This window comes from Cibotium barometz, chromosome 8 (genome assembly GCF_041138505.1).
Source record: "Cibotium barometz isolate CiBa-2024 chromosome 8, ASM4113850v1, whole genome shotgun sequence".
Lineage (NCBI taxonomy): Eukaryota > Viridiplantae > Streptophyta > Polypodiopsida > Cyatheales > Cibotiaceae > Cibotium > Cibotium barometz.
In genome coordinates, this window is record NC_141053.1 from 59,243,810 (window position 1) to 59,271,079 (window position 27,270).

At 39.5% G+C, this 27,270-nt stretch overlaps 2 protein-coding genes across 4 annotated transcripts in view; one reads left to right on the top strand and one right to left on the bottom strand.

The window, feature by feature from the left end:
• Positions 1–10,399: 10,399 nt before the first annotated feature.
• On the bottom strand, positions 10,400–11,942 carry LOC147636486 (chitinase 2-like). Its single transcript, XM_086801156.1, has 2 exons — positions 11,609–11,942; positions 10,400–11,509 (listed from the first exon to the last, which is right to left on the bottom strand). Exons 1-2 carry the CDS (start codon positions 11,754–11,756, stop codon positions 10,635–10,637), a joined length of 1,023 nt encoding a protein of 340 aa, XP_086657282.1. The 5' UTR covers positions 11,757–11,942; the 3' UTR covers positions 10,400–10,634.
• Positions 11,943–18,528: 6,586 nt separating this feature from the next.
• LOC147636487 (Phosphoglycerate mutase family protein) overlaps positions 18,529–27,270 on the top strand; it is a 28,417-nt gene continuing 19,675 nt past the window's right edge. The window contains exons 1-4 of one of the 3 annotated variants that reach the window (XR_015266553.1): positions 18,529–19,016; positions 19,858–19,957; positions 20,061–20,240; positions 20,402–20,535. Coding sequence is in view for 2 of the 3 variants with exons in the window: in XM_086801947.1 (XP_086658073.1) it covers positions 18,587–19,016; positions 19,858–19,957; positions 20,061–20,240; positions 20,418–20,535 (828 nt within the window). In the remaining variant the exon portion in view is untranslated. Of the gene's footprint in view, positions 19,017–19,829; positions 19,958–20,060; positions 20,241–20,401; positions 20,536–27,270 lie in introns of all 3 variants that reach the window. The other 2 variants (XM_086801947.1, XM_086801948.1) reach the window with 2 other exon arrangements.

A 27,270-nucleotide genomic window follows, 5' to 3' on the forward strand; every position in this document is an offset into this window, starting at 1 on the left:
TGCAGGAATTTGATTTCACTGTTATTCATACTCCAGGCAAGTTACATGCAATTGCAGACTATTTGAGTCGAATTGAGCATGGTGAAGCAGCAGTTGGAGTTTCAGATCAGTTACCAGATGCCAGTCTCTATGCTGTTAGGACTTTTCAAGCTGAAAACTGGTATGATGAGATGTTGAATTTTTTGCTCGATGGAATGCTACCAACACAGATGACAACGGATCAGAAAAAGAAGTTTGCTTTGAAGAGTAGACCTTTTGTAGTCATTGTAGGATGTTTGTATAGAAGAGGTATTGATCAGATTATACGCAGGTGTGTGCCTGATGAAGAGCAGGAAGCTGTATTAAAGAAGGCTCACAGTGGCAATGCTGGCGGACATTTCTCAGGAGAGATTACAGGCCCGAAAATCCTGCAGGCTAGTTTATGGTGGCCTCTTGTACTTAAAGATGCTTATAAGTTCTCCAGAGAGAGTGTCTACAGTGTCAGAAAATGGGACAGCCAGGATCATCGGATAGAATGCAAGATCATCCAATAATGCCTTTGGAACCATTTCAAAAATGGGGGCTTGACTTTGTAGGACCAATTAAGCCAAGAGCTAGCAGAACAAGTGCCAGGTATATACTAGTGGCTACTGATTATGCCACAAAATGGGTAGAGGCAGTGGCTTTGAGAGATAACAAGGCAGCTAGTGTAGCAAGGTTCCTATACAAGAACATAATGACTAGGTTTGGATGTCCTGTGGAGTTGGTCTCGGATCAGGGGACACATTTTTTAAATTCAATAATTCAGGAGCTGACGAGGACCCACATGATGGTACACAAGAAATCATCCCCGTATCATCCTCAGGCAAATGGACAAGCGGAGAGTTCAAACAAGATTTTGCTCAGGATTTTGAAGAAGATAGTAGCAGATCACTATAAGGATTGGGATGATAAATTAGATTCAGCTCTCTAGTCCTTTCGGACTGCCTTTCGGACTGCCTTTAAAGTGTCCACTATAAGGATTGGGATGGTAAATTAGATTCAGCTCTCTGGTCCTTTCGGACTGCCTTTAAAGTGTCCACCACTGGCATGACGCCATTCCGATTGGTGTATGGGATAGAAGCGGTTGTTCCCATGGAGTTTGTGGTTTCGACACTGAGGATTTCTTCAGAATATAGATTGTCACCAGAGGAGTCATTAAAGCACAGGCAGGAGCAGCTGTTACAGTTGGATGAAGACTTAGTGCTCTTATAGTGGAGGTGATACAAAAGAGGAGACAAGCATGGATGGCAAGGCAGATCAAGTTTAAAATTTTTCAGAAGGGTGATTGGGTTATGATGTATAACTCAAAGCTAGGATCACATCCTGGTAAGCTCAAACTTAGGTATTTGGGTCCTTATAAAATTACAGAGGATTTAGGGCAAGGCACGTTTCGACTGACAGACTATCTGCTTGAATCTCTTGAGATGGTAGACGGGACACAGTTTCAAATTAGCAAGTGTCCTACTTTTGAGCGGGCCATGCAGCATGTAGCCTTAGAAAAGCTGGACCGCTTGAACGAGCTTAGAAGAAGCTTAGCGCTGCTAGACATGCCCCAAACCCGCAGTAATTCTGTCCCGACGGCAATGAAGAAAGGGAAAGGACATCTTAAGAAAACGGGGGATGAGATAGTTCAGATAGGGCTAGTTGAGGGTCAGAATAGTCCTGTGGAGATTGAGGATGATGGTGATGAGCAAGAGGCTTGTCTGGACCTGACTAATGGTGAGACAGAAGCTTGACTGAGGCGGATAAAGCTGTGGGAATTTGCAAATCTTCCATGGTCGGAGTAGGAGAAGAATCCGCATGCAAAGGAGCAGTTCAACTACCTGAAATCTACAGGCGGGTTTGTCACACAATAGATGCAGGTAACACCAGACTATGTAGCAGAAGCAGCATTTCATTTACCTTATACGAAGGATTCTAGTGTCCTAAAAGTGATCGACCAGATGATGAGGGTGGAGTTTGGTTCTCCCGAAGGTACAAAGGGGTATTTCATGGTTAGGAATGCATCTCCACAGAGGCAAGTGCAGTGTACATGGTTTTTATCCAAGGTGTGCCTGTTGGTGAAAAGTTTGTATATGAGTAAGGAATCCTATGCAATGCTGCACAGTGCAAAAAAAGGATTGAGTATTGATTGGGGTTCTCTTCTCCATGAGAAATTGCAGTTCTATGCAGGGCTTCGGGATAAAAGGAGGCAAGTTTCGGTGGACCGTTTAGCCCCATACATGGCCGAGTTATTTACATATAGGGATTGGCTTCGTTCCAATCCTACTCATGCAGAGCCAAAGGCGTCACTGAAGGAGCCTGTGGATGGTGGAAACCTCAAGAGAAAGCTGCAATACATGATAGGGTCAAGTATGAAGGCAACTGTTGAAGCGGATCTACTTGCTGCCGGATATTCAAAGCAGGAGGTGTTAGAGGCAGTAGCTAAAAAGAAGCCTTCTTTAGTGGTGTTTGATGGAGATAAAGCAGGAGGTAGCAAGCCTGAATCGACTATCGTCGGACATAAGTTAAAGATGCCAAAACGAAAGGGCGCTGGCGGATTCGCACTACAAGCTTTAGGGAGTTCTGTACCATCTACTCCTGTATCACCAGCAGTTCAGATGATCATATCCACAGGGTTGGATGTAGCCATGAGGCTTGAAGAGGCCATCACAAAGTTATACTCAGTACAGCATTATATAAGGCAGCAAGCTAAGCAGGGAGAGAGACAGAAGGCTGCTATGGAGACTTTGGAAAAGTAGGTAGCTAATAATGAAGCAGCAGGATTGGATGACATGCGTAAGGAAATAGAGGACTTGAAGGAGCAAAATGTTCAGCTCAGGAAGCAACATAAGGAGGAGTTGTTGGGTGTGCGGAATTCCACAGCATTGTTTAGAGAGTGGACATAGGTGTTTAAGCAAGAATGCAGGTCTGAGTGGACCCAGACAATGGACAAAGTGGCAGCAGTTCAAGCAGAGAACGAGTTTTTACAGTCTCGGATTGCTGCATTATCAGAGTTAGAAGGGGAAATTTTGGAAGAGAATCACGTTCAAGGAGTGATAATAGCTGTTGAAGTGATGAAGAAAGCGGTGACAGAGCATGCATCAGAATTGTGGGAAGTTTTGCTGTTGAAAATGGAGGAATGGATTTCAAAGCCGTATCAGGAGGTCAAGGCTATGTTTACTTCTGAAGTGGATGAGGAATATGTCATGCGGATTAAAGAGCTTGAGGCAGAGAATATGAAGATGTCTAATAAATTGTTACAGCAGACATTGCAGGAGGTTAAGGATGTAGTTCCAGTCGAATTTGGTGTGTTTGCAATGGATATGCAGATAGGAGGACAAGAGGCATTGTCGCCTATGGTTGCAGCAGGAGGTGATATGGCTAAGGGTCAGAATTTGATGGTTAGTACATCTGAGGAGATGGAAAATCAGTTTGAATTGGTGAAGACATCAAGACCTTTGGCTAATGATGCAGAGATTTTGGGAAACAAATACAGCAACAGAGGATGAGGGGGATGGTGGTTTTTTTGCTTGATCGTATGTTCGGGACCTTGGATTTGGTTCCAAGCACTACCGTTTGCTATCAAGTAGGAAGTTGCTATCCTAAATCAATAGAGAATTTTTGGTCGAATCAAGGGATTATGGGAAACGGGTCTGCCTAGTCAGCAGGCTCAGGCCACCAGGCTGTGCCAGTGTTAGGGCTCTACTTACAATACCATAAATTATCCACATGTATTTCTGATGTCAGTCTTACTTCCATGTATCCGAATTAAGTTTAGTGAACGTCTGATTTGAGTCAGGAATATACAATCAAACTAAACTATATGTGTTTTGGACCATCACTTGAAATGATGTCACATGTGATAGGATCAATGCGTTTGGGTATGTTCCCAACACATTTGGAGATAAACTTTTTTAGATCGGGAAACTTGGGGAATCGAAAACTACTACACTTATTGCTCGGTTTGATGAAGAATATAAGAAATGGATTGAAGAACAGTTGATCAAGATAGTTGATGCAAGAGAAAAAAAGGGTTGGTACAAGATTCTAGTTTAGATACTTGCATAGCTAGTTTTTAAGATGATTTCTCCAATAACTTATATTTTTTAATTAGAGATTACATTTTGTTCCCAATTTTCTTTCGTTCTAATTCTTATCGTTATGTTTTCTATCAAAGGATGAAATGGAACAAAAAGTGGATGAAAGAACAAAGGACATGGATGATGAGGCCAAGAAAAAGTTCATAAGAGAGGTAGAGGTGTTATATAAAGGAAAATCATGGAAGTATGTGAGACTCATAGATCCTCACACAATGGTGAGCATTATTGGTGTACTTTTCTCTCTCTGTTGTGGCACGAGCCAAACAAATACATGGACATAGAGGGGAAATTAAACATGATTAGTACACCTACATTAAAGATGAAGGCAAGGCCTATCTCATGGGGATGCTCGACAATTCCCAATCTCTTATATACACCTTGGAGTACTCATATAATGACGAAACGAAGACAAAATATTGGCTACACATGTTTTTTATTATCTTCAAAACTCTCAATTGGCGATTAGATTATTATACAATATACGTAATATAGATAGAGTGTTGCTTCTTGATGGACAATGTGTACACAGAGTATGTCATGACCAATATGAAGAAAGTGCTTTAAAAAGGCTTTCAAGACTCATCAAGGAAGTATAAGATTCAACAATGACATTGAGCATCAAACCAGCCTTCACAAGTTTACACAACGTGTTATTTATAGGTTACCTTTTTTCTATTTTCTTCTTGACTTATTAATTATCATTATAGACTCATCAGCTTATACAATAAACAAGTGTCTTCTGAAGCTTGTGAGTGCCTAATTTTAGGGTTTCATGGTGGTGCATCGCCAAGGTGTCAAGTGTACACTACTGATGGGAAGGAAAAAGGGACTAATCTCAACAAAGGTAATCTTTTTATAAAATATATTATTACATATAATGGTAATGAAACTTTATCTTCATAACCTTGAAAAATGTATAACACGTGACATTTCTTATCCTAACTACATTTGTACACTCTCCTTCACAAATTTTTTTTTTCTTAATTCATAGTGATCAAGTTAAAGAGTTGAACCTTGGAGAGGAACTTGATGTGGATCATGAACTCATTCATGATATGTATTTTTTTTCAATTAACTTTATATTCTTCAAGTTATCATTATCTTTATGTTCATCATGTAGTTTGATTTTGAATTATATTTTTTTGAACTCATTCATGATATGTATTTTTTTTCAATTAACTTTATATTCATCAAGTTATCATTATCTTTATGTTCATCATGTAGTTTGATTTTGAATTATATTTTTTTGAATCATAAGAGTTCCCTCTAAGTAATTGGTTTTAAAAAAGGAATCTACTTGGAGAGATGGTTACCAAAGAGGCTCGAAGTTATGTCAGTATACTATTTCATTGTTTCGCAAGCCTAGAGATACTGTTATGGATTTGTTTACTGGGATTGGGACACTTGGTCTTGCAGCAGTGTATCTGGAGGATCACAATGTGATATTGTTAGAGAAGGATGAGCACATTTATAAGCACTTACTCGAACCGTAGTTTTCCAAGGTCATAATTATTTTCAAGCTTACGTAGTTACCACTAATGTGCATCCAAACATATTTTTCTCTTTAACATATATATTTTTATCTATGTGTTTCTTTAACAGATTTAAAACAAAGTCAACCTCAAATGCCAATGATACCTTCTTGTTTGGAACATTGTTACATGCTTTGGTTATTGTATTTGTTTATTTATATTTAGAAGCTACTCTTACACTTAAAGCTTTGAACATTATGGGCATTATTTGTGTTTCTTTATTGTAGACATTTGCTTGCTATGCTTACTCTTAGTGGTAGAGCTTCAAACATTATAGACATTATCTCAATTTTGCTACTGTAGAGTATCAAAAGGGTGTTTCTTATGTATGCTACTCTGCATGCAATTGTTATTATTGAAATGACTTTAAATAAATCTGTGCCAGTGTAGATTTACAATCTTAAACTTGTTTTATGGTGTGAAGATATTGTCAGTATTATTATTTTCTATAACTGCATTTATTCATATACTATTCCACACACTCCATGCATGGTTTGTAAATCAAATTAATAAAATTTAAATTTTGGTTCATGTTGGCACACATAGTTTACCTCATTGGAGCCCAAAATTAGCAAAACATCATATGGCTCATGCCTACTATGCACCTCTCCAATGATCCTCATTTAAGAAAAGGCAGAAACCAGCAGAGATTGCCAAAAGTTTCACAAGCAGTAGCCTTGCACTCCCAACAGATAATTAATGAAAATACATGAGAGTTGAGAGATTGCCACATGAAAAGCTCTTTCATCTATTGTTGTGTCGATAACATGAAGATGGTGGTTACATGCATGTAGAAGTAAAATTGAGTTACGAAGAGGTATGGTAATTTGACATTGTATTTCACCTATGTATAAGTGGTAATTGAAATAATTTCACCTGTTTAGGCTTTTCCTAGAAGAATGTAATCATAAAACTTAGATCTACTCGCTCAATCATGATTGTAAAGATCGAGAACATAATTTAAAAATAAAAATATGCTCACTCGTATACTCGCTCAATCATGATTGTAAAGATCGAGAACATAATTTAAAAATAAAAATATGCTCACTCGTGCTCGCTTTATATCCATCTCCACCTTTAATCAACAGAGTTCCTTGTTGATAATAGGTACTTTTTAGCTAGGGAAAGCGGGGAATTACTCCTCATCCACTCGGTTTTTCAGTTTCTCCAAAAATAACCAAGGTCGCTACGTCTCTTCAATTGCACCTTGCTCAGTCTTGTCAAAAGAGAAAGGTGATCAATTAATCAAGTTCAAAAATGGACTAAATTTTTGGAAAGGAGCTGCCCTTAGGTCAAAAAAGTATTCTCTAAAATTTTGGAAAGGAGCTACCCTTAGGTCAACAAAGTATTCTCTAAAATTTTGGAAAGGAGCTACCCTTAGGTCAACAAAGTATTCTCTTATAAACTAGTCTCATATCCAAAAGTGGCAGTGATAAATTTAACACGTTTTGCAATTCTAAGGATGTAGAACAATTGGATGTATATAAGATTCTCCTCCTAATCTTGATCCCAAGTAGCTTGCTAATAGTAATTAGCTAACCAAATGATTCCTCTTAGCTCTAAGATCTAGGAATTAATTGTAGTATTTTGAACTAGATACTCTCATGCAAATTCTTTATATGTGCAAACAATGGATCTACAATCACACCATTCATGTTCTCTATTCGTGTCTGGAAAGAAAACCAAACACTAGAAGTGCAAAAATGTTTAATTTTATGCAAAAATCAAGATCTACTAAAAATAGAAGCCTTGGGAGACTTCACCACTTGGGGAATGTCCTTGTTCTCAGTATGACTCCGAATAGTCCAAAGCTAAGATCCCTAACTTTTTTTGGCCTCAAAAACCTATTTTGGTTGTGAAAAATTGAGAACTTTTCTAAGAACTCATTTAAAAAATTAAGCCCCACTAGGGGGGCTACCTTCAAAGACTGCTAGAAATATTTATTTTTCATGCCATCTGAAGCTATGGGACTCTTATCCTCAATGAGACTAGCTTATAGATCCAACCTTAGGCGAATCTAGCATTGATTTAAGCCAAGTCAATGCAGAACATGCTAGTAAACCAAAGTTATCAAAATAAGCCCAAATTTGGCATCAATGGTACAAGCTTCCATTAGCCCTATGCTCAATTTTGACAATAGGTTCAAATTGAGTGTTTTGGAGTGATGTGCAAGAAATTGATCTCACTTGGCAGCTTTTTTGACTTGCCTACATAAGCTCTAAGAATCTTGTCTCAAAGGGATGAGTTGACAAGCTTGGACTGTGGGACATAGAATTGCTCTATACAAAATCTTATCTGGAATGGACTCTCTCGTTAGTATTTATAGTCTCTCCAAAAATTCTCTTCTCCAACGTTTTTCTCGACTTAAAATAGACACATTTTGGCTTTTTTCTCAAAAAGAAGTCGTAAAAGGTTTTTAACTCATCCATTATTTGTTCAAATGATATGAGACTTGACAGGTGGGCTCCTTAGAGTGTCACTCACACTACGATGCTTCAACCCAGCTTTTTTATGAATGTTTGTTAATTTTAGTAAGAAAGGCTAAAAATAGGTAGTATCGGATTGGGACCAAATTTGCTGTGTAGGTGGTCCTAGCTTCCATGAGCAGCACTAGTGTATACTCTGATATGAGTTTCACTACTCAAGGTGAGAGATAGAGCCAAGCATGAAAATCCAAGAGGTTTTCGAGTCCGGTCCATTCTTTCATACTCGTTAGCTATTCCATAGAGTGACTAGATAGGGCTGAGATATGGGGCATGGGCCTCCCTTGTACCAAACCCTACTTGATTTGAATCAACATGCTATGAGTTATGACCAAGTGTGGAAATGATTAATTTCAGCCCTTAAACTTCAAAGTTAAAATAGTTTTCAACCAAGAAACATGCGAGTCCAAGGGATTTTTGATAGGGCCCAAAATAGGTTAAAAATTGTCAAAAAGACCCAAGGTTTGATATGCAGATAGTCAATGCCCTATATATCAATGCTACCCTCGAAACTAATTGTTTGCTAACAACCTAAAAATAGGCAGGAATTTGACGATCGTGCATTTAAGCTTCTATAGCCAATGCACAACCTAAGAGTTCCATTTGTCTTATTTTTTAAAGAGAGCATGCCCCATGGTAAAATACATGCTTGCTCTCTAATAATTGTTTTAGTTGAGTTATCCGATAAGGTTTTCAAGTTCTCCAGGCAAAATCTTTATATCATGTTCAACTTCTCTAGATGGGGGCAAAAGCTCTACTTCAACTTCCTTGGATGAGGGTAAATCTATTAATTCCTTAGATGAGGGTAAATTTGTTTATTCCTTAGTAGATGGGGATAAATCTATTAATTCCATAGGAAAAAAGGTATGCATATTCACTACATGAGGGTAAACTTGTTAATTCCTTAGGAAAAATGTATGCATATATTCACTTAACCAGATTCATTTCCTATGGCATTTACATCCTTTTCATTGATTTTAACCACATACATAGGATTTCCCTTTTGATAAACTTTAAGTAATTTTTGCTATAGAACTGATATGTAATACTATTCTATCCATGCACTTCATTAAATTTACCATTAGCCTCTTTAAATTGAATTAACCCCTTGTTGCATAAAATATTAGCTTTGCTTATGTGCTTCATTTTACATGAAGCCATCGCATCCCCGAAAGAGCATTATGACTCCCAAGATACATTACATGAAATGAGCATTGGGTTAGGCATCCTCCCAAATCAAATGCAAACTTATCAACCACTTCATTGGCTTTGTCCGATCTCCGACTTGTTGCTAGTTGAATTAACAAAGCTCATTCTATCAATAGCTTGGTGAGAATTGTGTGTGCTATCGAAATCAATAAGGAGAATAAATTATATGTGCTATTGGAATCATTAAGGAGAGTAAATTATTAGTTATCATATATTCTTGGCACCTAGATGATGGAATCTTGAGGTAGATCCCCTCAAGCTTGATGGAAGCTTGAAATAGATTCCCTCTTCTATGAGTGCTAGTAGCAAAAAAAGATACCTCCCTTCGAAGATAGTGAATGATCTCTGACTCAAACCAACTCTTCCCAAAGAAAATAAGCCCATTGACCATGCAAACCTTCCCAAGAAACTCAAATAGTACCCCAACCCCGTGTTGGAGATGGAGCGAATGATGAAACAAGCCCAAGAGTTTGTGAGGAAGATGTATGGTCGAACTAGAGCCTACCCTTAAGCAATTGGTGGAGTACAAAGCACTGATCCTACTTGAGGGTATCCTAGACCCTATTTTAGAGCCAATCGTAGAAATTATAAACAAGCCTTAGAGCGTGCTAGTAAAGCATTCCAAAGGCCTATAACCATTCTGGCCTCTGCCTCTGAACTGATTCAACTAGACCCCACACTATTAGATGCAATGAAAGACAAAGAAACTTACACTAGATAGTTGACCCTCTGATTCAACTAGACCCCACACTGTTAGATGCAATGAAAGACAAAGAAACTTACACTAGATGTTTGACCCTATGTGAAGAATGAGGTAGCACCTTGCAAAATCAGATATAGGCACATCATCGGGACACATACCTCTTCTAAAACAGTTGCCATTTAACTTGGCTATATCAAAGCCTCAAAATATTGTGACCCTTTTCGATGTACTCTTATATTGAATTTATACGTACCACTATTCTAAAGAAAAATCATTGAACTTATGAGTACCACTATTCTAAAGAAAAAAAATCATTTTGCATATACATCATAAAGTTCATTTGGCATAACCTTAAGATAATATGTCATAAAGAAAATGACCCTTTTAGATTCACTACAAGACAACCCGTCCTTGAGACGTGCAGGTCTTGAATACAAGAATTGGGGTGTTAAAGATTAATCTAGCTACCTTTGTTCAAGTGAAATAAAACTATATGTAAAGTTTCATATGAGAACTCATGTCATTGCAATTGATTCAAGGTGAAGTAGGCCCTTATATATATGCTCATCCTCGAAGAAGTTTAATTTTTGTTGCATGCATTTTGCTACGTCATGTTGGACATGGCTAGAACCACATCTTGAGCCTGCACTTCATGCTTGAACTTGGAGGAGGCAGAGGTATCAGCAACCCACACAAACATGCCGGGGGGATCTTGTGTGTTCTGCAAATGGTGATAAGCCATGAAAGTATTCTCGGGGGTAATGCCGGTGGAACTCGCATGGGTGAACGCGTCGGGGTCCGTGCTGTAACTCGATAAAACCTTAGCCCCCTTGTAGAGGACAACCGCCTTGTGATAATAATTCACGAGGTCTTGGACACTAGAATTTGTGTCATAAGTGTAGAATTGGAAATTGACATAGTCGAACACATGGCCATACATCTCCCACAATGCCACATAGTAGCTTTGCACATTGTCAAAAGGGGCAATGGAGGCAATGCTGATTGCTTTGCTCTTCTTGAGCTCGCTCACAAGCTGGCCTATGCATGATGCAAACATGGATGTGGATGCATTAAAATGCTCGTAATCAATGTCGATGCCATCGAGGTGGTATTCCCGGATTAGGGATGTAAGCGAGGCGACGGCATTTTGAAGCCATGAAGAAGCGGTTCGTGGCTGGAACTCGACTTGTTGAGGGTCCTTCTCACCAATTGTGTCGCCTCCGATGCTCACCATCACCTTGACATTCTCATGTTGGGCTTTGATTGCTTTGATGGCCTCGGGGGTGATGGTTCTGTTGTTCCAATAGGGCAAGAACTTGCCATTTGTGGAGGTGAAGCCGTCCACAGCATCGATCGCAAAGGAGATGATGAAATGGACTTCAAGCTCTCTGTTGCTGCTTATGGGCACGTCGGCGAGCTTCACATCCACGGCATCGCTCACTCCTATGTAGTGCCGGAAAACCTTGCAGGAAGGGGCATCTGCAACGATTTGAAACGATTTGGTCTGTGCGATGTAATCAATTGAGCATGAGTTCGACTCTGTAAGAAGTGAGAGATTTGCAATCGATCAATAATTACCTGCAGCATGCTCTGCATGAGAGATCATGGCCGCCTTGCGAGAATGACGTAGAGCTGTTGCTGCAGTGTTGATGATGGGAAGGCAAAGGAGCGCGAGGGTGTAAGCGAAGGCAAGGACAGAGCAAGCGAATGTGGTTCTGCGATGCATCTTGGCGACTGGACTGTCCACGACAACCAAGCCGCCATTTTTATCAATAATCTGGCTCTCTCTCTCTCTTCGCTAAGTTGGAAAGCTCGCGTTCATTCAACCGATCGTCGTCGATGCCAGCCGTAGCCGGCCGGCCGGCCGCCCATACAGCACACTCCTTGCCGGCTCACCACCAATTGGACCTTAGTGTCCGTCCGCACATCCTCATGATTTTAGATCTATCCATAGCTCCCTCCATGGCAAGAAACCTCGATCTCTACACAATTTTTCCAAGAACAGCATTTTCACCGATTCTTAATTTATTTTCAATTTGATCTCTAGAAATTCTCTCATGAGAGTACTTTACTTGTTGTGTATATTCAATTTGGCTTCTAGAAAAATCCCCTTGATGCTTTCGTAGTTGATTTTTTAATTGCTCTAGCATTTATCGTTCCCAAATTTTTTTTGCAAATAATTCAATGGCTTTTACTTGAAAAATGCACTAGGCCCCATGAATTGTCATGCAAGAAGGCTTGCATGACAATTTGATGATGCTAGCTTTGTCAAGAGTAGACACCTTTACACATTGGCATATGCAAGAAGGCTTGCATATGCTAATGCCACTTGGCAACATGATGACAGTTTGATGATGCTAGCTTTGTCAAGAGTAGACACCTTTACACACTAGTGTCTAGGCTTAGCTTGTTTTTGGTCATTCATAAAATACAAATAATCTTTTCACCTACGTAACAAATTTGTGCAAATTACACGTAAACAAAGGTTACAGACAACAATATTAAATAACTTCTACCTCAGTGCTTGTTCAAGTCAAGAGCTTACCTTATCCTTGCCGAAGCATGTGTCGTTGGGTTTTGTCTTAGAGCCACGAATGTAACTTCCCATATGGGTATGCTAGCTCGCCCATCGCATCCTCACCACGTTGTCACACTCGAGGGAGGTACCTACAAGGTCAAGGGTTCTCCAAGTCATGCCATGGGCCACGCTTGCGACCACCATGTTTCCCCCAAAGTCCCCCCATCAGAAATGTCCCTAGAGGGTTGATGTTGACGAGGTTAATTGCAGGTGCAAGTGTTTGTGTGTGCTGTGATATATGAGAAGTGAAAAAATTGTGATGCCCATAGTGAGATATGCAAGTGTGGCATGCATGGGTAATGGGCAGAAGGTGTGCCCGTGTGGATGCACATCTCCAAACAAAAACTTCTTCGAGTCTCTTTGTTGCTTTCTTTGAAATTTACTTGGCATTTCTTTTCTTGGGGACTCAAGATCAATAGCTTGTTAAAGGCATGCCAGTGGATTTACGCATGGCTATGCCCATAGCTACAAATGGAGCTAGGCAATCTCTATGGCTCGATGGACTTGGCATTGTCAAGTGCTTAGGCTAGAGACAAGGTGGATTGAATGGGTGGGGTCATCGAAGATGAGGCACAGAAGGTCTCTATTGTGACTGTAGAAAGGTCTCTGTTGTGATTGTAGAAAGGTCTAGGCAATGGGCCAAGCTTACGCTTGCCATTGCCCCCTTCCATAAACATATGTGGATGGCTGGAGATAAGGTTCAACATAACTTTGTGAAAGAACAATGCCTATGTGTCTTTAACATACAGAGCCCGTGTATATATATTGCAGGTAGCATGCATGCGCATTGGGCAAAGGTGGGCCCATGTAGAAGCTCTGGTGAAAACTCCAACATAGTGCTTTCTTCGACACTTTATTGTCTACTTTCTTTGACACTTACACAATGTGGTTTGAGATAGGAAATTGATAGTTGATGTGTAAGAAAATTAGGAATGAGATTGGGTTCTCAATGAGAATGGAAGAATTTAGGACACCTAGGCTGGCAAAGGAACATGGATAAATCACAAATGATTAGTGGCTTGCTAAACATGGCTGAATGGATCAACGGGTGTTTCTTGAGCCTTAATTTAAAATGTTGGTGGCAATAAGGCCTACTTGCTTGAAGCATGGCGATGTTAACGGGAATGATTGGTGGCTTGCTGGGCATGGCTGAATGGATTCGTGTGCTTCTTGAACCTTATTTTAAAATGTTGGTGGCAATAAGGCCTACTTTCTTGAAGCATGGAGATGTCGATGAGGGCTAGAGGTAAGGTGGATTAAATGGGTGAGATCATCAAAGATGAGGCACAAAAGGTCTTTGTTGCGACTGTAGAAAGGTCTAGAGGCGATGGTGGGCCATACCATGGGCCCATCACCTAGAAGGTCTCTGTTGTGATTGTAGAAAGGTCTAGGTGATGGGCCATACCATGGACCAAGCTTAAGCTTACCACATGGCCCCCCCTTCCAGAAACATGTGGATGGCCGAAGATAACGTTCAACACAAGTTTGTGAAAGAAGAGTGCCTATGTGTTTATAACATGTAGAGCCTGTGTATATATTGCAGGTGGCATGCATCGTCATTGGGTAAAAGGTTGGCTCATGTGTAGAAGCTCCGGTGAAAGATAAGTTTCAACACAAGTTTGTGAAAGAACAATGCCTATGTGTCTATAACATGTAGAGCATGTGTATATATTGTAGGTGGCATGCAACGCCTTTGGGTAAAAGGTTGGCTCATGTGTAGAAGCTTCAGTGAAAACTCTAACACACTACTTTCTCTCTCTACATGGCGATGTCAATGGGACGAATGGAAGTATTACAGAGCTTTCATGGCTTGGGGGTGAATTTTTGGATTACCGAGTGGCATGTTGCTTTGACCTTTTGGACATCTCTACCTCGCTTAATTAGCATAGATGTAGGCACATTTGATGTCTAGGAGGGAGATGCAGATGGAGTCACCACTTTGTATGGAGATCGTCATTTCGGTGCGTGGATCTGATGACTCCATAGACCATGATTGGGATGGCCATTTGATTGGACAAGATGGATGATTCTCTGATGGCATCTTCATGATTTCCTAGTGTGTCATGCATAGCTGGAAGGCTAGAGCCCTTGTGAATGTAGATGCCAAAATTGTGAGTCATTCTTATGAGATTGACAAGAAACACTGAAAGGTAAGACTAGGAAAGATTATTCATATGTCAAAAGTTTGCATATAAATAAGGTTCATGGGATTTCAAATAAGAAATACCTAAGCAATGGTTAATAGGCATTAAAGTTAAAGTAAAAGGGAATGGAGTTCTACATGGAGCAAGTGGAGTACAAGACAACCTTGAAGGATCTTTGAAGCAAATATCAACAAGGAGGAATCAATGCAATTGTTCTTAACATTATTGGGGACAATTCATAATTACCCAACCAAGTAAGGTCATTGTGTTGCAAATTTTTTTGCTTTGTAAGAAATTTTTCATTTTGCTTAGTGTTAGAGTGAATAGCTTCTCAAGGTGAGAAAGATAACTCTAGGAAAAGGATTGAATGAAACCATAATTGAAGAGGGTCCCAAAACGAGAGACCATGGTATGGTATTCAAAGATTTAAAGTCACCCACTTTTAGTGGAGAAGAGAAGGGGAGAAATAAAGATGCGGTCCATATTTTTCTACCAAAATGGCAAGATTTACATCTTTTAAGAAATGAGCCTGATCATAACCGCCCCATTGAAGCTAGCTTATCCTTATAAGGCAAAGCTTATAAGTGGTGTGGATGAGTTTAGTGGAAGGTAGGAAACTACCCGATTCTTGGGATTCATTCAAGGAATTATTCTTAAAGGAATATCTTTCTGAAAATGAAGAAGATTGAAATTGGAAGGAGTGTGATAATTGTTCTATGGAACAAAATAATTTAAATCTCACTCAATATATAGCTTGCCTATAGAGAAATGGTCTTAAAACTTAAGGGCATAGATAATTTTCAAAAAGTAAGAGGCTTCATTATAGAGGACTAAAAAGGGAGTACAAGAAGGAAGTTCGCTCCAAAGAGCCAAAAAACTTAGACGAGAGGCTATAAGATTTGTAAAAAAATTTGAAGATACCATGGGTAATGGTAATCGTAAAGAAAAAGATAAGAAAAATTTGAAGATACCATGGGTAATGGTAATCGTAAAGAAAAAGATAAGAACTTTTCATATAAGCCTCATGGAGAAAATTTTGGCTCTAAAAAACAAAAAGGTTTTTTTTTTCAAAAGGAAAAACCTTCAAAGAACCAAAAATCCAAGCCTATTAAGTTTTTTAAAAAGCAAGATTTTGAGAGAGAGGTTAAAGAAAAACTTTGTTTCTCTTGGCTTGAGCTGGGACATGATAAAAAGCATTATCCTAAGGACTATCTTCTCCTTTGATATGTAATATTGAGCTCCAGAACAAATGTTTTTCTTTATGCAATGCCTTAATTTAAAAACCATTTTGAAAAGCTTGATTCAAGTATTTGCGAAGTAATTAATTCTTCTTTGAACAATTTATTAGAATAATTTATAGATGTTTTTCCAAAAAATTTACCAAAATGTTCACCTTTGGATAGAGGGATAAATCATCCCATAAAAGTTTTAAAGGATTCAAAGCCAATTAGTAAGCCACCTTATAGAGTAAGTTTGTCTAAAAGACAAGACGTTGAGCTGAATATTTAGAACAAGGATTTATTAGGCCAAGTAAGTCTCCTTGGGCTTTACTGATATTGTTGGTGAAGAAAAACAATGGATCTATGCAGTTGTGCATATCGTGGATTGAATGTAATCACAATAAAAAATAAATATCCTATTCCCAGGATAGATGAGTTTTCTGATCAACTCAAAGGTGCTAAATATCTTAGTAAGATAGATTTAAGGTCTAGATATCACCAAGTAAGAATTAGAATTGATAATGTGCCAAAAACAACATTTAGGATATCTTTTAGGCACTATGAGTTTTTAGTTATGCCTTTTGGTCTAGCTAATGCTCCTGGTACTTTTATGACCATGATGAATACTATACTTCATCCTTAACTAATGCTCCTGATACTTTTATGACCATGATAAACACTATACTTCATCCTTATTTAGGAAAATTTGTGGTGGTTTTTATTGATGATATACTAGTCTTTAGTCCTTAGAAAAGTATTTCAATTATTGAGGAAAAATAAATTATTTGCTAAAAAATCTAAATGTGACTTTTTCAAGAAAGAAGGGTAATATCTTTGACACATAGTGTTCGAGGAAGGGATTTGTATGGATCCTGATAAAGTTAAAGCTAGGCTCCATCCTGTATAGATAAATTACAAACCTTTTTAGGACTTGCAAGGTTCTATCGAAAGTTTATAAGGAATTATGCTAAGATAGATGTCCAATAATAAACCAGCTTAAAAGAAAAGGAAAACAATTTAGTTGGACTCATGATCAATAAACTAGTTGTAAAAAATTGAAAGTAACAATAGCTACTACTTCTATTTTCTAAATAGTGGATCTAAATGAACCATTTGTATTAGAAACGGATGATAGTAATTTTTCTGTAGGAGCAGTATTATTGCAGAAGGGAAGGCCAGTTGCATTTAAAAGTAAAAAGTTAGACAAAGCTCAAAGTAATTATTTAACTTATGAAAAAGAACTATTTACAATTGAAAAAGAACTATTTACAATTGTGCATGCTCTTAAAAAATGGCGTCATTATTTGTATGGTGCCAATTTTGAAGTATTGTTTAACCATGGAAGTCTTAAATGGTTAAGTACTCAAAAGGAGTTAAAAGGTAGGAAGGCTAGATGGACTGAAATCCTATAAGAGTTTGATTTTCAAATTAGATATAGAAACAGAAAATGTAATGTCATGGTAGATGCTCTAAGTCGAGCACCCATGATAAATGAGTTGAGTTTTACTCAACTAGAAAGTGAGTTGCTGGATCACTTAAAAGGAAAATGTGCCAATGACCCTAGCTACTATCAAGTAGTTTGGAATTACTTGATTAAAAAAAATAACTCTCAAACATAGAGTAAAGAAAATGTAGCTGCTAGTGATAAAAGGGTGTCACTTAAAAAAGATAGTGGTTCAAAGGAATCACTATCTGAAGGTCAATAAGTGAAAAAGATCATTGGAAATTTTTTTCCATCAATCATGGGTACTTGTTATATAAAGGTCGCATTTGTGTACCTAAAGAAGAAAATATTCGTGAGAGTATTTTGCTAGAATGTCATGACAATCCAAGTGAGGGGCACCCGAGAATTTCTAAGACCTATGCACGTGTTAAAAGACAGTTTTATTGGGCATGTTTAAAGAAGGATGTCCATAATTATGTTTAGGTTTGCATCAATGGCACCATTCAACAAGGTGATCTATTGTTTGAGAAGATGCAAAGCAAAACAAAGGGCTTTATCACTCAAACCTTCATCTTTCTCATGATCAACTGTGACTGAGTTGTATAGACAAATGGGTTTGTTAGTGCAAGTCCATCTTCTCAATGCTTGAGATATACTTAAGATCTGGTGTGCTGTTTGAGGAAAGTAGACTCACTCATTATCTGTTGTCGTGTCCCAAATTTCAAAGTAGACTCACTCATTATCTATAGACATGTCCCCAAAATTAAGTCAACCATGTGCACTCGGAAACATTGTTCTCATGGAATTCGGTGAGAACTTGATACTTGGATATCATGGACCAAATGGAGTAGCTGCTTGCAAGCCAGACAGATCACATGCAAGGTACGCGGTTTGTGGGCTTCTAAATTAGTATTGGCAGCTATTGAGTGAGAGGGACCGGAAGAACCAACTATAAACTCACCTGATTTCATTGCCTAGTTGTGCCTTAGTAAACACATTCTTTGCATCTCCCTTAACACGTTGTGTACATTTAATGTACATGAGGAACCATAGGCACATCTGCCTAGTTTTGTTTTACTCCCTTCCCTTCTAGATGTAGCCTCTTCCTCGTGTTCTTTTTTCTTTCACCGAAGGTAACGACGGAAATGACTACTACTATTAGCCAATGATATGATACGGTACAGAGAAAAGATGAATTGTGCGAAGAAGGGAGTGATTCTCTCCATTGAGCCCATGCGATGGCCTGAGGCCAACCCTGCTGTTTGCCCAAACCCTAATCTCGGGATGTTGAAAGCTCCATACGCGATGGAGACTAAGCTTAGCTGTGACGTCTTATCACCATCATCATCATCATCTTCTTCTTCTTTGGGTCGGCCCCGGCTGCAGGTGATCAAGAAGAAGAAGGGAGCACCTTGGCTTTCTTCAAGCTCGCCGATGCAGCTGATAAACCTCAAACTTTGCAGAAACAGAAAACTCCAAGCTGCCTGCATCATCACAGAAACTTCTGCCCGCGAGACCAGCACCGCGTCGGCCCCGAAACCCCGCCGCCTCATCCTGCTCCGCCATGGCAGGAGCTCCTGGGCTGACCCTTCCGTCAAAGGTCCGGTTTTCTAATGGCTCTCTCTTCTGCATAATCAACCTCATTCAGCTAAATTCGCAGTTCTTATGCACAAACATGTATGGCATTTAGCTTGTCAATGCCATATACCATGTACGCACGCCCTATGAACGAAGTTTTGTGGTCGTATGCGTAGCCAAATATCTGGGCCAGCAAAAGAAAAACTTAAATAGTCCTACTAATCATCGTCTAATAAAGCTTCGATTGGGTCTTCAATGAGGTTTTTGCCCTTTTGCGGTTGAGTGCACGCTTTCCTTCTTTGCGAGAAGAGAGAGAGAGAGAGAGAAAGAGGGAGAGAGTTCTAATAACGTCTACTAAAGACCCAAGGGTCTATGTATCCATGAAGTGCCTGGATAATGGAAAAAACATAGAGAAAACCAATTAGAACTGAAGGAAAAAACATCCATGTGAATGTCAATGATACATTGATACAATGGGGTGAGATCAATGTGGGTCCTCAGCATCAATCCTTGCATGGAGGCTGTCCACAGCCATTGTTACTGGATGCTTGCATGGAGGCTCTCCACGTCCATTGTCTATGGAGGGGCACTCTCGAGTCACTCAAGGTTCTCCCAAATCTGAAGTGGTCTCTCAAGAAAAGAACACCTTCAAAAGACCCAATGGGTCTATGACACCAAAAGTGATGCAAGAGTTCCATGTTGTATCGGGCCACGGAAAAAGACTAATGAAACTGAAAAAAGTCATGCAGAGAGAGAGAGAGAGAGAGAGAGCTCACTACTCACCTTGCTCTTTATTTTCCTTAAAAGTGTTGCACGGGTGTTTATTTTTGAATAGAGGTGCTGATGAGGTGATGAAATGCCAGACCATGACAGACGTTTGAATGAGCATGGGCGCTCAGCGTCAGCAAGTCTTGCTAGCAAGCTGTGCTTGGTAGGCTGGCTGCCAGACCTCATTCTCTGCAGGTTAGTTGAGTTGAGGTGCTATTCTAAAATTTCCGTCTTTTCCTAGGGAGTTTCTGAGCCTATTGAAGGTCATCTCATTGAGCATGGGATATCCATGAAACAGTGACTCAGCAAGGACACGGGAGACGCTTGACATAATGCAGGAGCACATACCTGAGCTTGTAGATGTTGAGGTACACTTTTTGGGAAGCTTTTATTCTGTGTCTGCTATGGATGGTCAGACTGCACAGCATCTCCAAGAGACCATTTGCAAATATGCAAGAGATGACATTTGTACAGTAATGTAAGAACAACTCTACCAGTTCATTTCTATATGTAACCAGTCTTTAAAGTTTTTAATCTTAGATCTCTCTCTCTCTCTCTCTCTCATATCACAGCTTGAATTTTTGAATAGCTTTGCCTTGTTTGGTCGAGTCTCTTTTCTTTACCCTTATAAACTTGCAGCTGTGGCTTCTACAAGGTGTATGGGTCATAATCGTGGTTGGGAAGAGGCAGCAAGTATTTTCTCAGGGTTATCTATAGAGTTGAAGACTGCTAATGCTGCTTTACTTGAAACACCTGGCAATTCTTGGCAGGAGGTATGCTCTCTTTGGTCATTTTCTCTTTCTTGTTTCACTGGCCATGATTGGAATGTAAGCTTTCTAAGGTATTGATTTTTTTTGTGTGTTCATGCATGCTTGGCATTTATAAAGGTAGGCCATCCAAGCACAGATTTGCTGCACAGTCGTGGCAAACCCATGTTGGCCTCTGCATAGGTGTACAGCTGTATGGTATGAACTCTAGTATGTACAGCAGCCGCCTCTAAGGAACACTTATGCATCCCCTCATACTGATCACAGCAAATAGATACCTCCCATTTTGTTGCCTGTCACTGTTGAAACTGCCCCTTACTCCCGAACAGCTCCTGCAAGACAAACTCACGAACACAAACCAATGGGTATGGCTCATCTTCCAACTATAACTCCAACGGGGACAAGCATTTTTTGAGCAAAAACCTCAAAGCATCCGAGCGATGGTGAAATTATCCATTAAGAACTATCTTTCTTGTTTTTTAGTAACATACACAATGTATCCATTGGCTGACTTTGGCAAATCAAAAATGAAATCCATAGCAATACTTTCCCAAGGTTGGTAGAAAATTGGCACTGGTTGGAGAAGTCTAGTTGGTTTCTGTCAATCAAACTTAACCCTTTGGTAGATCAAGCATTCCCTAATATACTGCTCAAGCAAAAGAAATACATCTCCAAGGCCTGAGTTGTGGCTAATATACCACGATGAACTATGTAAGGAGGAACATTACATTTCTCCATCACTGTAGATGTGAAATCCTTTGCCACACATAACTTGTCCTGCATTAACAGATATCCATCCTTGATGGCATAAGAAGTGACTATTTCACCATGCTGCAATTTGTCCCACACGACTTGAAAATCTTCATCATCCTTTACTAGCATAAAACTTCAAAGCCTCAAAAGCTTCTTTCTCCATCTTGGCCCACCTAAACCCCACTGCGTTCTTTGTCGGATCATGAAATCGTCTGGCAACCATTGCAAACCACTTGATGAACCTTTTGTAGTAAGAGCATAGTCCCAAAAAGCTTCTAACTTCATGAACAATGGTCAACTCTGGCCATTCCATAATAGCCTTGACCTTGTCTTGACCCATACGAATCCCATCTTTGGACACACTATGTGGCCCAAGTAGTGAATTTTTGAGTGGAAGAACTCACTCTTCTTGCTATTTGCATAAAGCTTGTGCTTGCGTAATTCTTGGAAAACAATATCCAAATGCTTTTTATGCTCTTCCTCATCATTAGAATGTACTAAGATATCATCAAAGAAAGTACCTGTGAATTTTTTATGGGCTTTGAAAATTCTATCCATCATCCTATTAAATGTGGTAGGAGCATTGGTGAGACCAAAGAGTAACAAGAAATTCATATAGTCCAAAGGTAGTCCTAAGGGATCCACCAAGGGATGGAGCCAAGGGTGTTTTGTGCACATCCTCTGGACATGCATCAATGGATGAAGTTCATCCAAGGGATGGAGCCAAGGGTGCCAAGGTCAATTTCAAGAAGGATTCATATTTGTGTTTAGGGATATAGGGGAAGAAGGCAAGGGGACAAAGTGGAATAGATGCACAAATCTCTACATCAGATTTGGAGTGGATTTAGTGACCTAAGGCAAGGTTTTCAGTGAAAAGGTTGCCAGGAAGGAAATGATGACAAGTCTGGGAGACCATATATGGAGACAAGGGATGATGGCAGTCATCCATGGTTAAAGGTTGGAATCTTGTCATCAAGTATGGGGAGACCATATGTGGAGACAAGGGATGATGACAGTCATCCAAGATCAAAGGTTGGAATCTTGTCATCAAGTTTAGTAGAAGGGGATGTCATGTGCACATAGATATGCTTGGGTGCCAGGGTCCGTTTCAAGACGAAGGATTCATGTTTGTGTTTAGGGAAAGGGCAAGAAGGCAGGGGGAATAGAGAGAGAGAGATGGTTGTATATTCGGTATATTCATATAGTACAAAAACGTACATTTTTTGTGGCCTTTGGTCTTCCCAAAAAGCCTAATCTATGACCCTACTCCATAGGGAAGTGAGATAATCTACAATGAACAAGACAATGCCTTTTATAGGCTCTTGGCACATTTAATTAATTGGCCCACTGTTGTCGGCCAGCTTGAGTGGACATAAAACCCATGTAATCGCCACCAATGTGAGGTAATCCTCTGCAAAAGCTTGGCGGACTTTATTTGTGTCTACACTAAGCCTTTTCTGAGCCTGGCTAGTGCCCTAACCCTGTGAAGAAACAACATTTTTCCAGCCCTAAAAAGGGACTTTCTGGATATTTTATATTTTATTTTTGGGGTATTTTTGTCTTGGCTGCTAGCCTACACCTTTATGGTGACCGACTAGTACCCCCCCTTCACTATAAACTAGGTCGCTTGGAACGTGGAGGATATGAGTTCCTTAACATATGGCTGACATAAAGGAGCGCACACAAGAAAGTGCGATACGTTTAGGATACTACATGAAACAGATCTTCGAACATTTCTGCAAAATAGTTTTTCGCACACCAATTCCCAAAAGTTGCCTTAAGCCAAGCTACTGAAGTAAAATAACTCTTTCTCTAATGAAAATGTTTCGAAAAGACATTCTTTAGTAAGAGTTGTCCTACAGTTTTAATTGTAGATTTTAGTGATCGTGCAAAAAGTAATATGTTATATACCAAAGACATTGGTACTGCATTTTCTTCATTATAGAAAGCTTCTAACTTTCCTTGGTAACAAAGCATGAATTTACCTTCACTGGGACGGATGGACCAGTACAGAGCTAGAAGTGCCCATTGAGTGAGCACCCTTCAGACGAGCAGCAGTCTTGGTTAGAGGCTCACTTTTTCCTATAAATAGAAGCCTCCTCTTTGTAGAAGCTTAATAGTCTTTTATGCATTGTTACTCTACTCCTCCCCAGAGCCAAAAACAGTGAATTTAATGATAATTCATTAGTTTTTGACCATTTCCTCTTCAAAAGAATTGGTGGCCACTCTTGTTGCAAACAAGAGTAGATCCCTCAAACCATCAAGCCAAAGGAAAGCTCACAAAATTCGTGTAAGCTAGAAATCGTACTTTTTCTTTATTCCATTTAATGGTTTTCTAATTTTTATTTTCTTTAAAATGAAAAATGATTTATGCCTTGTTGGAAAGGCTTTCCCCCTCTCTTCATTCTTGAATTCAGCCTTTCTTTATCCTAGATATGTAATCAAATTCTTAGAATTAAACTTTTCATATTGTTTCTCTTTAAAAAGTGAAATTTGATTAGTTTAGAATGCTTTAAACCATTTGGGATAATTTCTAAGTAACTTGATAATGAAAAAAACTAAATTTATATGGTTATCCATACAAAGGCGATTATGGTAAAATTTTCTTAAATTTTATGAAATAGGTTTTATCTTTTATTATTCAAAAAGAGTAATCCCCACAGTTTGTGTATTCTAAAAGTGCTATTTTCATTCTATGCATAGAAAAATGTATATTAGAAATATTTTTATTATAAAAGTGTTATTTCCACTAGAATTAATTTCTATGCATAGAAAGATGCATATTGGAGATTTTTTTGGATCTTCTGCCAAAATGGACCAAAATAATTATCAGTCCTGCAAAGCCCTCTCAATGACTGAAATAAGTCAGTAGAAATCTTGGTGAACGACAAAGTATTCACCTCTCTAATTCGACTAAGCGCATCTGCAACACTATTCATGGACCCTTTCCGATAACGGATCTCAAAATCAAAATCTTGCATTAACTCAGCCCTACGAGCTTTCCTTCCTCTCAAATCATCCGCATCACACACATACTTGATTGACTGATGATCAGTCAATACCACAAACTTGGAGCCATATAAATAATGTCTCCAAACCTTGAGAGCATGAATCACAGCATAAAGCTCTTTCTCAAGGGTTGGCCAACGAGATTGAGTGTCGTCTATTTTACTTTCAAAAGCAACCGGTCTACCATCTTGAAATAGAGCAGCCCCGATGTCATAGTCACTGGCATCAGTTTCAAGAACATAAGGCCGACTAGGGTTATGCTAAGATAGGTGCTTCCTTGACTTTATCTTTCAAAAGTCTGAAGGCCATATCCAAATCGTTATTCCAAGTGATAGGTTGATTTGACTTACGTCCACGACCTTTCAATACGTCAGTCATCGGTAGTGTGAGCTGAGAGTACTCCCGCACAGATTTCCGAAGAAAAACAACAAAACCGAGAAAAGAACAAAGTTGTTTCACTGTTCGCGATATAGGCCAGTCCAGAACCTTCTGAACTCGATCATAGTCAATGCTCAATCCATCTCTAGCGATCTTGTGTCCCAAGTAAATGATGTCTGTCATAAAAATCTCACATTTACTTAACTTAGCATATAGTCAATTCTGTCTTAAAATAGATAAGACAATCGTGAGGTGTCTAACATGATCCTCAAGAGTACGACTATATATCAAAATATAATCGAGGAACACCACCACAAATTTTCCCAAATGTTCACGAAAAAGATCGTTCATCAGTGACTGGAGCATTGGTTAACCCAAAAGGTAATACGAGAAACTCGTAATGGCCATACCTAGTCCGAAAGGTGGTTCTTTCGACATGCCTTTCATGAATACATATCTGGTGATAGCCAGTACGTAAATCTATCTTCGTGAAATATTTCGCTCCTGCTAACCGGTCAATTAGGTCATGTGATCTAGGGAGAGGATAACGGTTCTTAATTGTCAGCTTGTTCAATCTCTTGTAATCTATACACATTCTCCAGGTGTTGTCCTTCTTTCTTCTAAGCACCACAGGTGCACCCGAAGGTGATTTACTTGGACGGATCTGGCCCATCCTCAAATAATCTTCGAGTTGTTTAGCCAACTCATCTTCCTCAGCTTGGCTCATCCTGTAAGGTGGAATACTGACAGGATGAGCACCAGGGATCAAGTCAATACGATGATCTACTGCCCGTTCAGGTGGTAAACCCGATGGCGGTTCCTTAGGAAATACATCTTGAAACGAATCAAGTATCTTCTGTGATTCTTTGCTTTCAAACACACTTAATTCATTGACTTCCATGGAAGGGATGAGAAATGAAAAAAGTGGAATCAATACACAATGAAAAGTGGTATACAAAGAAGAATCCATTATATTTCCAAAATCAAATGTATTTACAAGAGGTCCTTGAGAGAGATGTATACAATCACCTAAAATACTATACTGGGTGTCCTTATGTTGAAAAGAAAAAATATGACTAGACCAATCTATCTGGACTTGAAGAGTCTTAAACCACGCAATCCCTAATAACAAGTCTACATTTTCTACGTGTATAACATAGCATTCTAGAGTATCTTTGTAGTCTTGAATCTGGATTGAAAGCATCTCCACTTTTCGATCCCATACTTGCCTTCCCGCAGGTAGGCGTACCTCATAGGTATGATCGCTGGGTGTCGTATCAAGACTCAATTTCTGCACAAGTTTGTAGTTAACAAAGTTGTGTGAACTGCCAAGGTCTAGAAGAATGTGAATTCTATGGCCATTCACTTCTTCATAAACTCGGAGAAGATTATGCAAGCCAAATACTTTAGAGTTGAATAGACAATCAGAACATGTACTAGGGCGAGAAAGTACAGTAACTTACCTGTCAAAGACAACTGATTAGCTGTCTTTGGCTTGGGTCCTGCGTTGGTCTTTGCACCCTTTTGCTTCGGGCACTCGTTACGCATGTGTCCTTTTTCTTCGCAGATAAAACAACGTCCCTCCTCCTTGAGCTTTAAAGCCTTAAGGAGTCGTTTCTTCTTCGCTGGTGTCGAACTTGAATTCTTCGAAGGTTGGATCCAAAGACTTTTCTTCAGTCGTGTTAGCCATAGGTGCGGAGAACTTTCTTTTATGCTTGTTCCCTGCTCGGTTAACGGGTTTAGACTTGGAAGAGACCATTGTATCATCATAGATACGAGCTGAATGAATGGCCTCGTCCAATGTTTTGCATTTGTTATTTTTAACTTGTAAATGGTATGAGTCTGGTAAACTAGCTATGAAGAACCCCAAAAGAGTAGTGGGATCCATCTTTGTAGCTTTCATTTGCAAGTCCCTAAACTTCTGGAGGTAGATCTCATAAGTGAGGTGCTGTGAGGTCATGGTCAAAGCTGTAAACCGGGCAACATCATAATCATCCTCTTTCTTGAGGAATTCCTTCTTGAAGACGTCTTCGAATTGTGCCCAAGTTGTTGGCTTAGGGTTGAGTTCCTTCCACCAAAGCCAAGCTTTGCCTGAGAGGAAACCTGCTGCTAATTGGATCTTTTTTCCATCATCATATGGATGAAATTGAAAATGAACCTGCCACTTATGTAGCCAAGTGTCCACGATCTCCTTGGTACGCTGCTTTTGCTCGTCCCCGAACGGTTCCGGAGTAATATTGTGGCCTAAAGCAGAGGCCAAGGTATCCATACCCGAAAGAGTAGAGAGGGTAGTGGTCAAGAGAGAGATGGAGTTCTGCAAAGCTTGCATCTGGGCGGCGATTTGTGCCTGACGTTTCGAAGAAGAAGCTTCGAGAGCGACTTTGAACTTTTGGAAATCTGATTTTGACACGTAATCGTCAAAAAGATCGGCATCGGTATCTTCCGTAGCCGGCAAACCTTCGCGTTCGACAAGGGGCTCCAACTCCGATTCTTGGGTCGACATCGTGAAGAGAGCAAGTGGAGAGAAAATTTGATCTTTGCACAATAAAAGTGCGAGGGAACTTGAGAGCTTGAGAGCTTGAAAACTTGAGAGATGTGTGG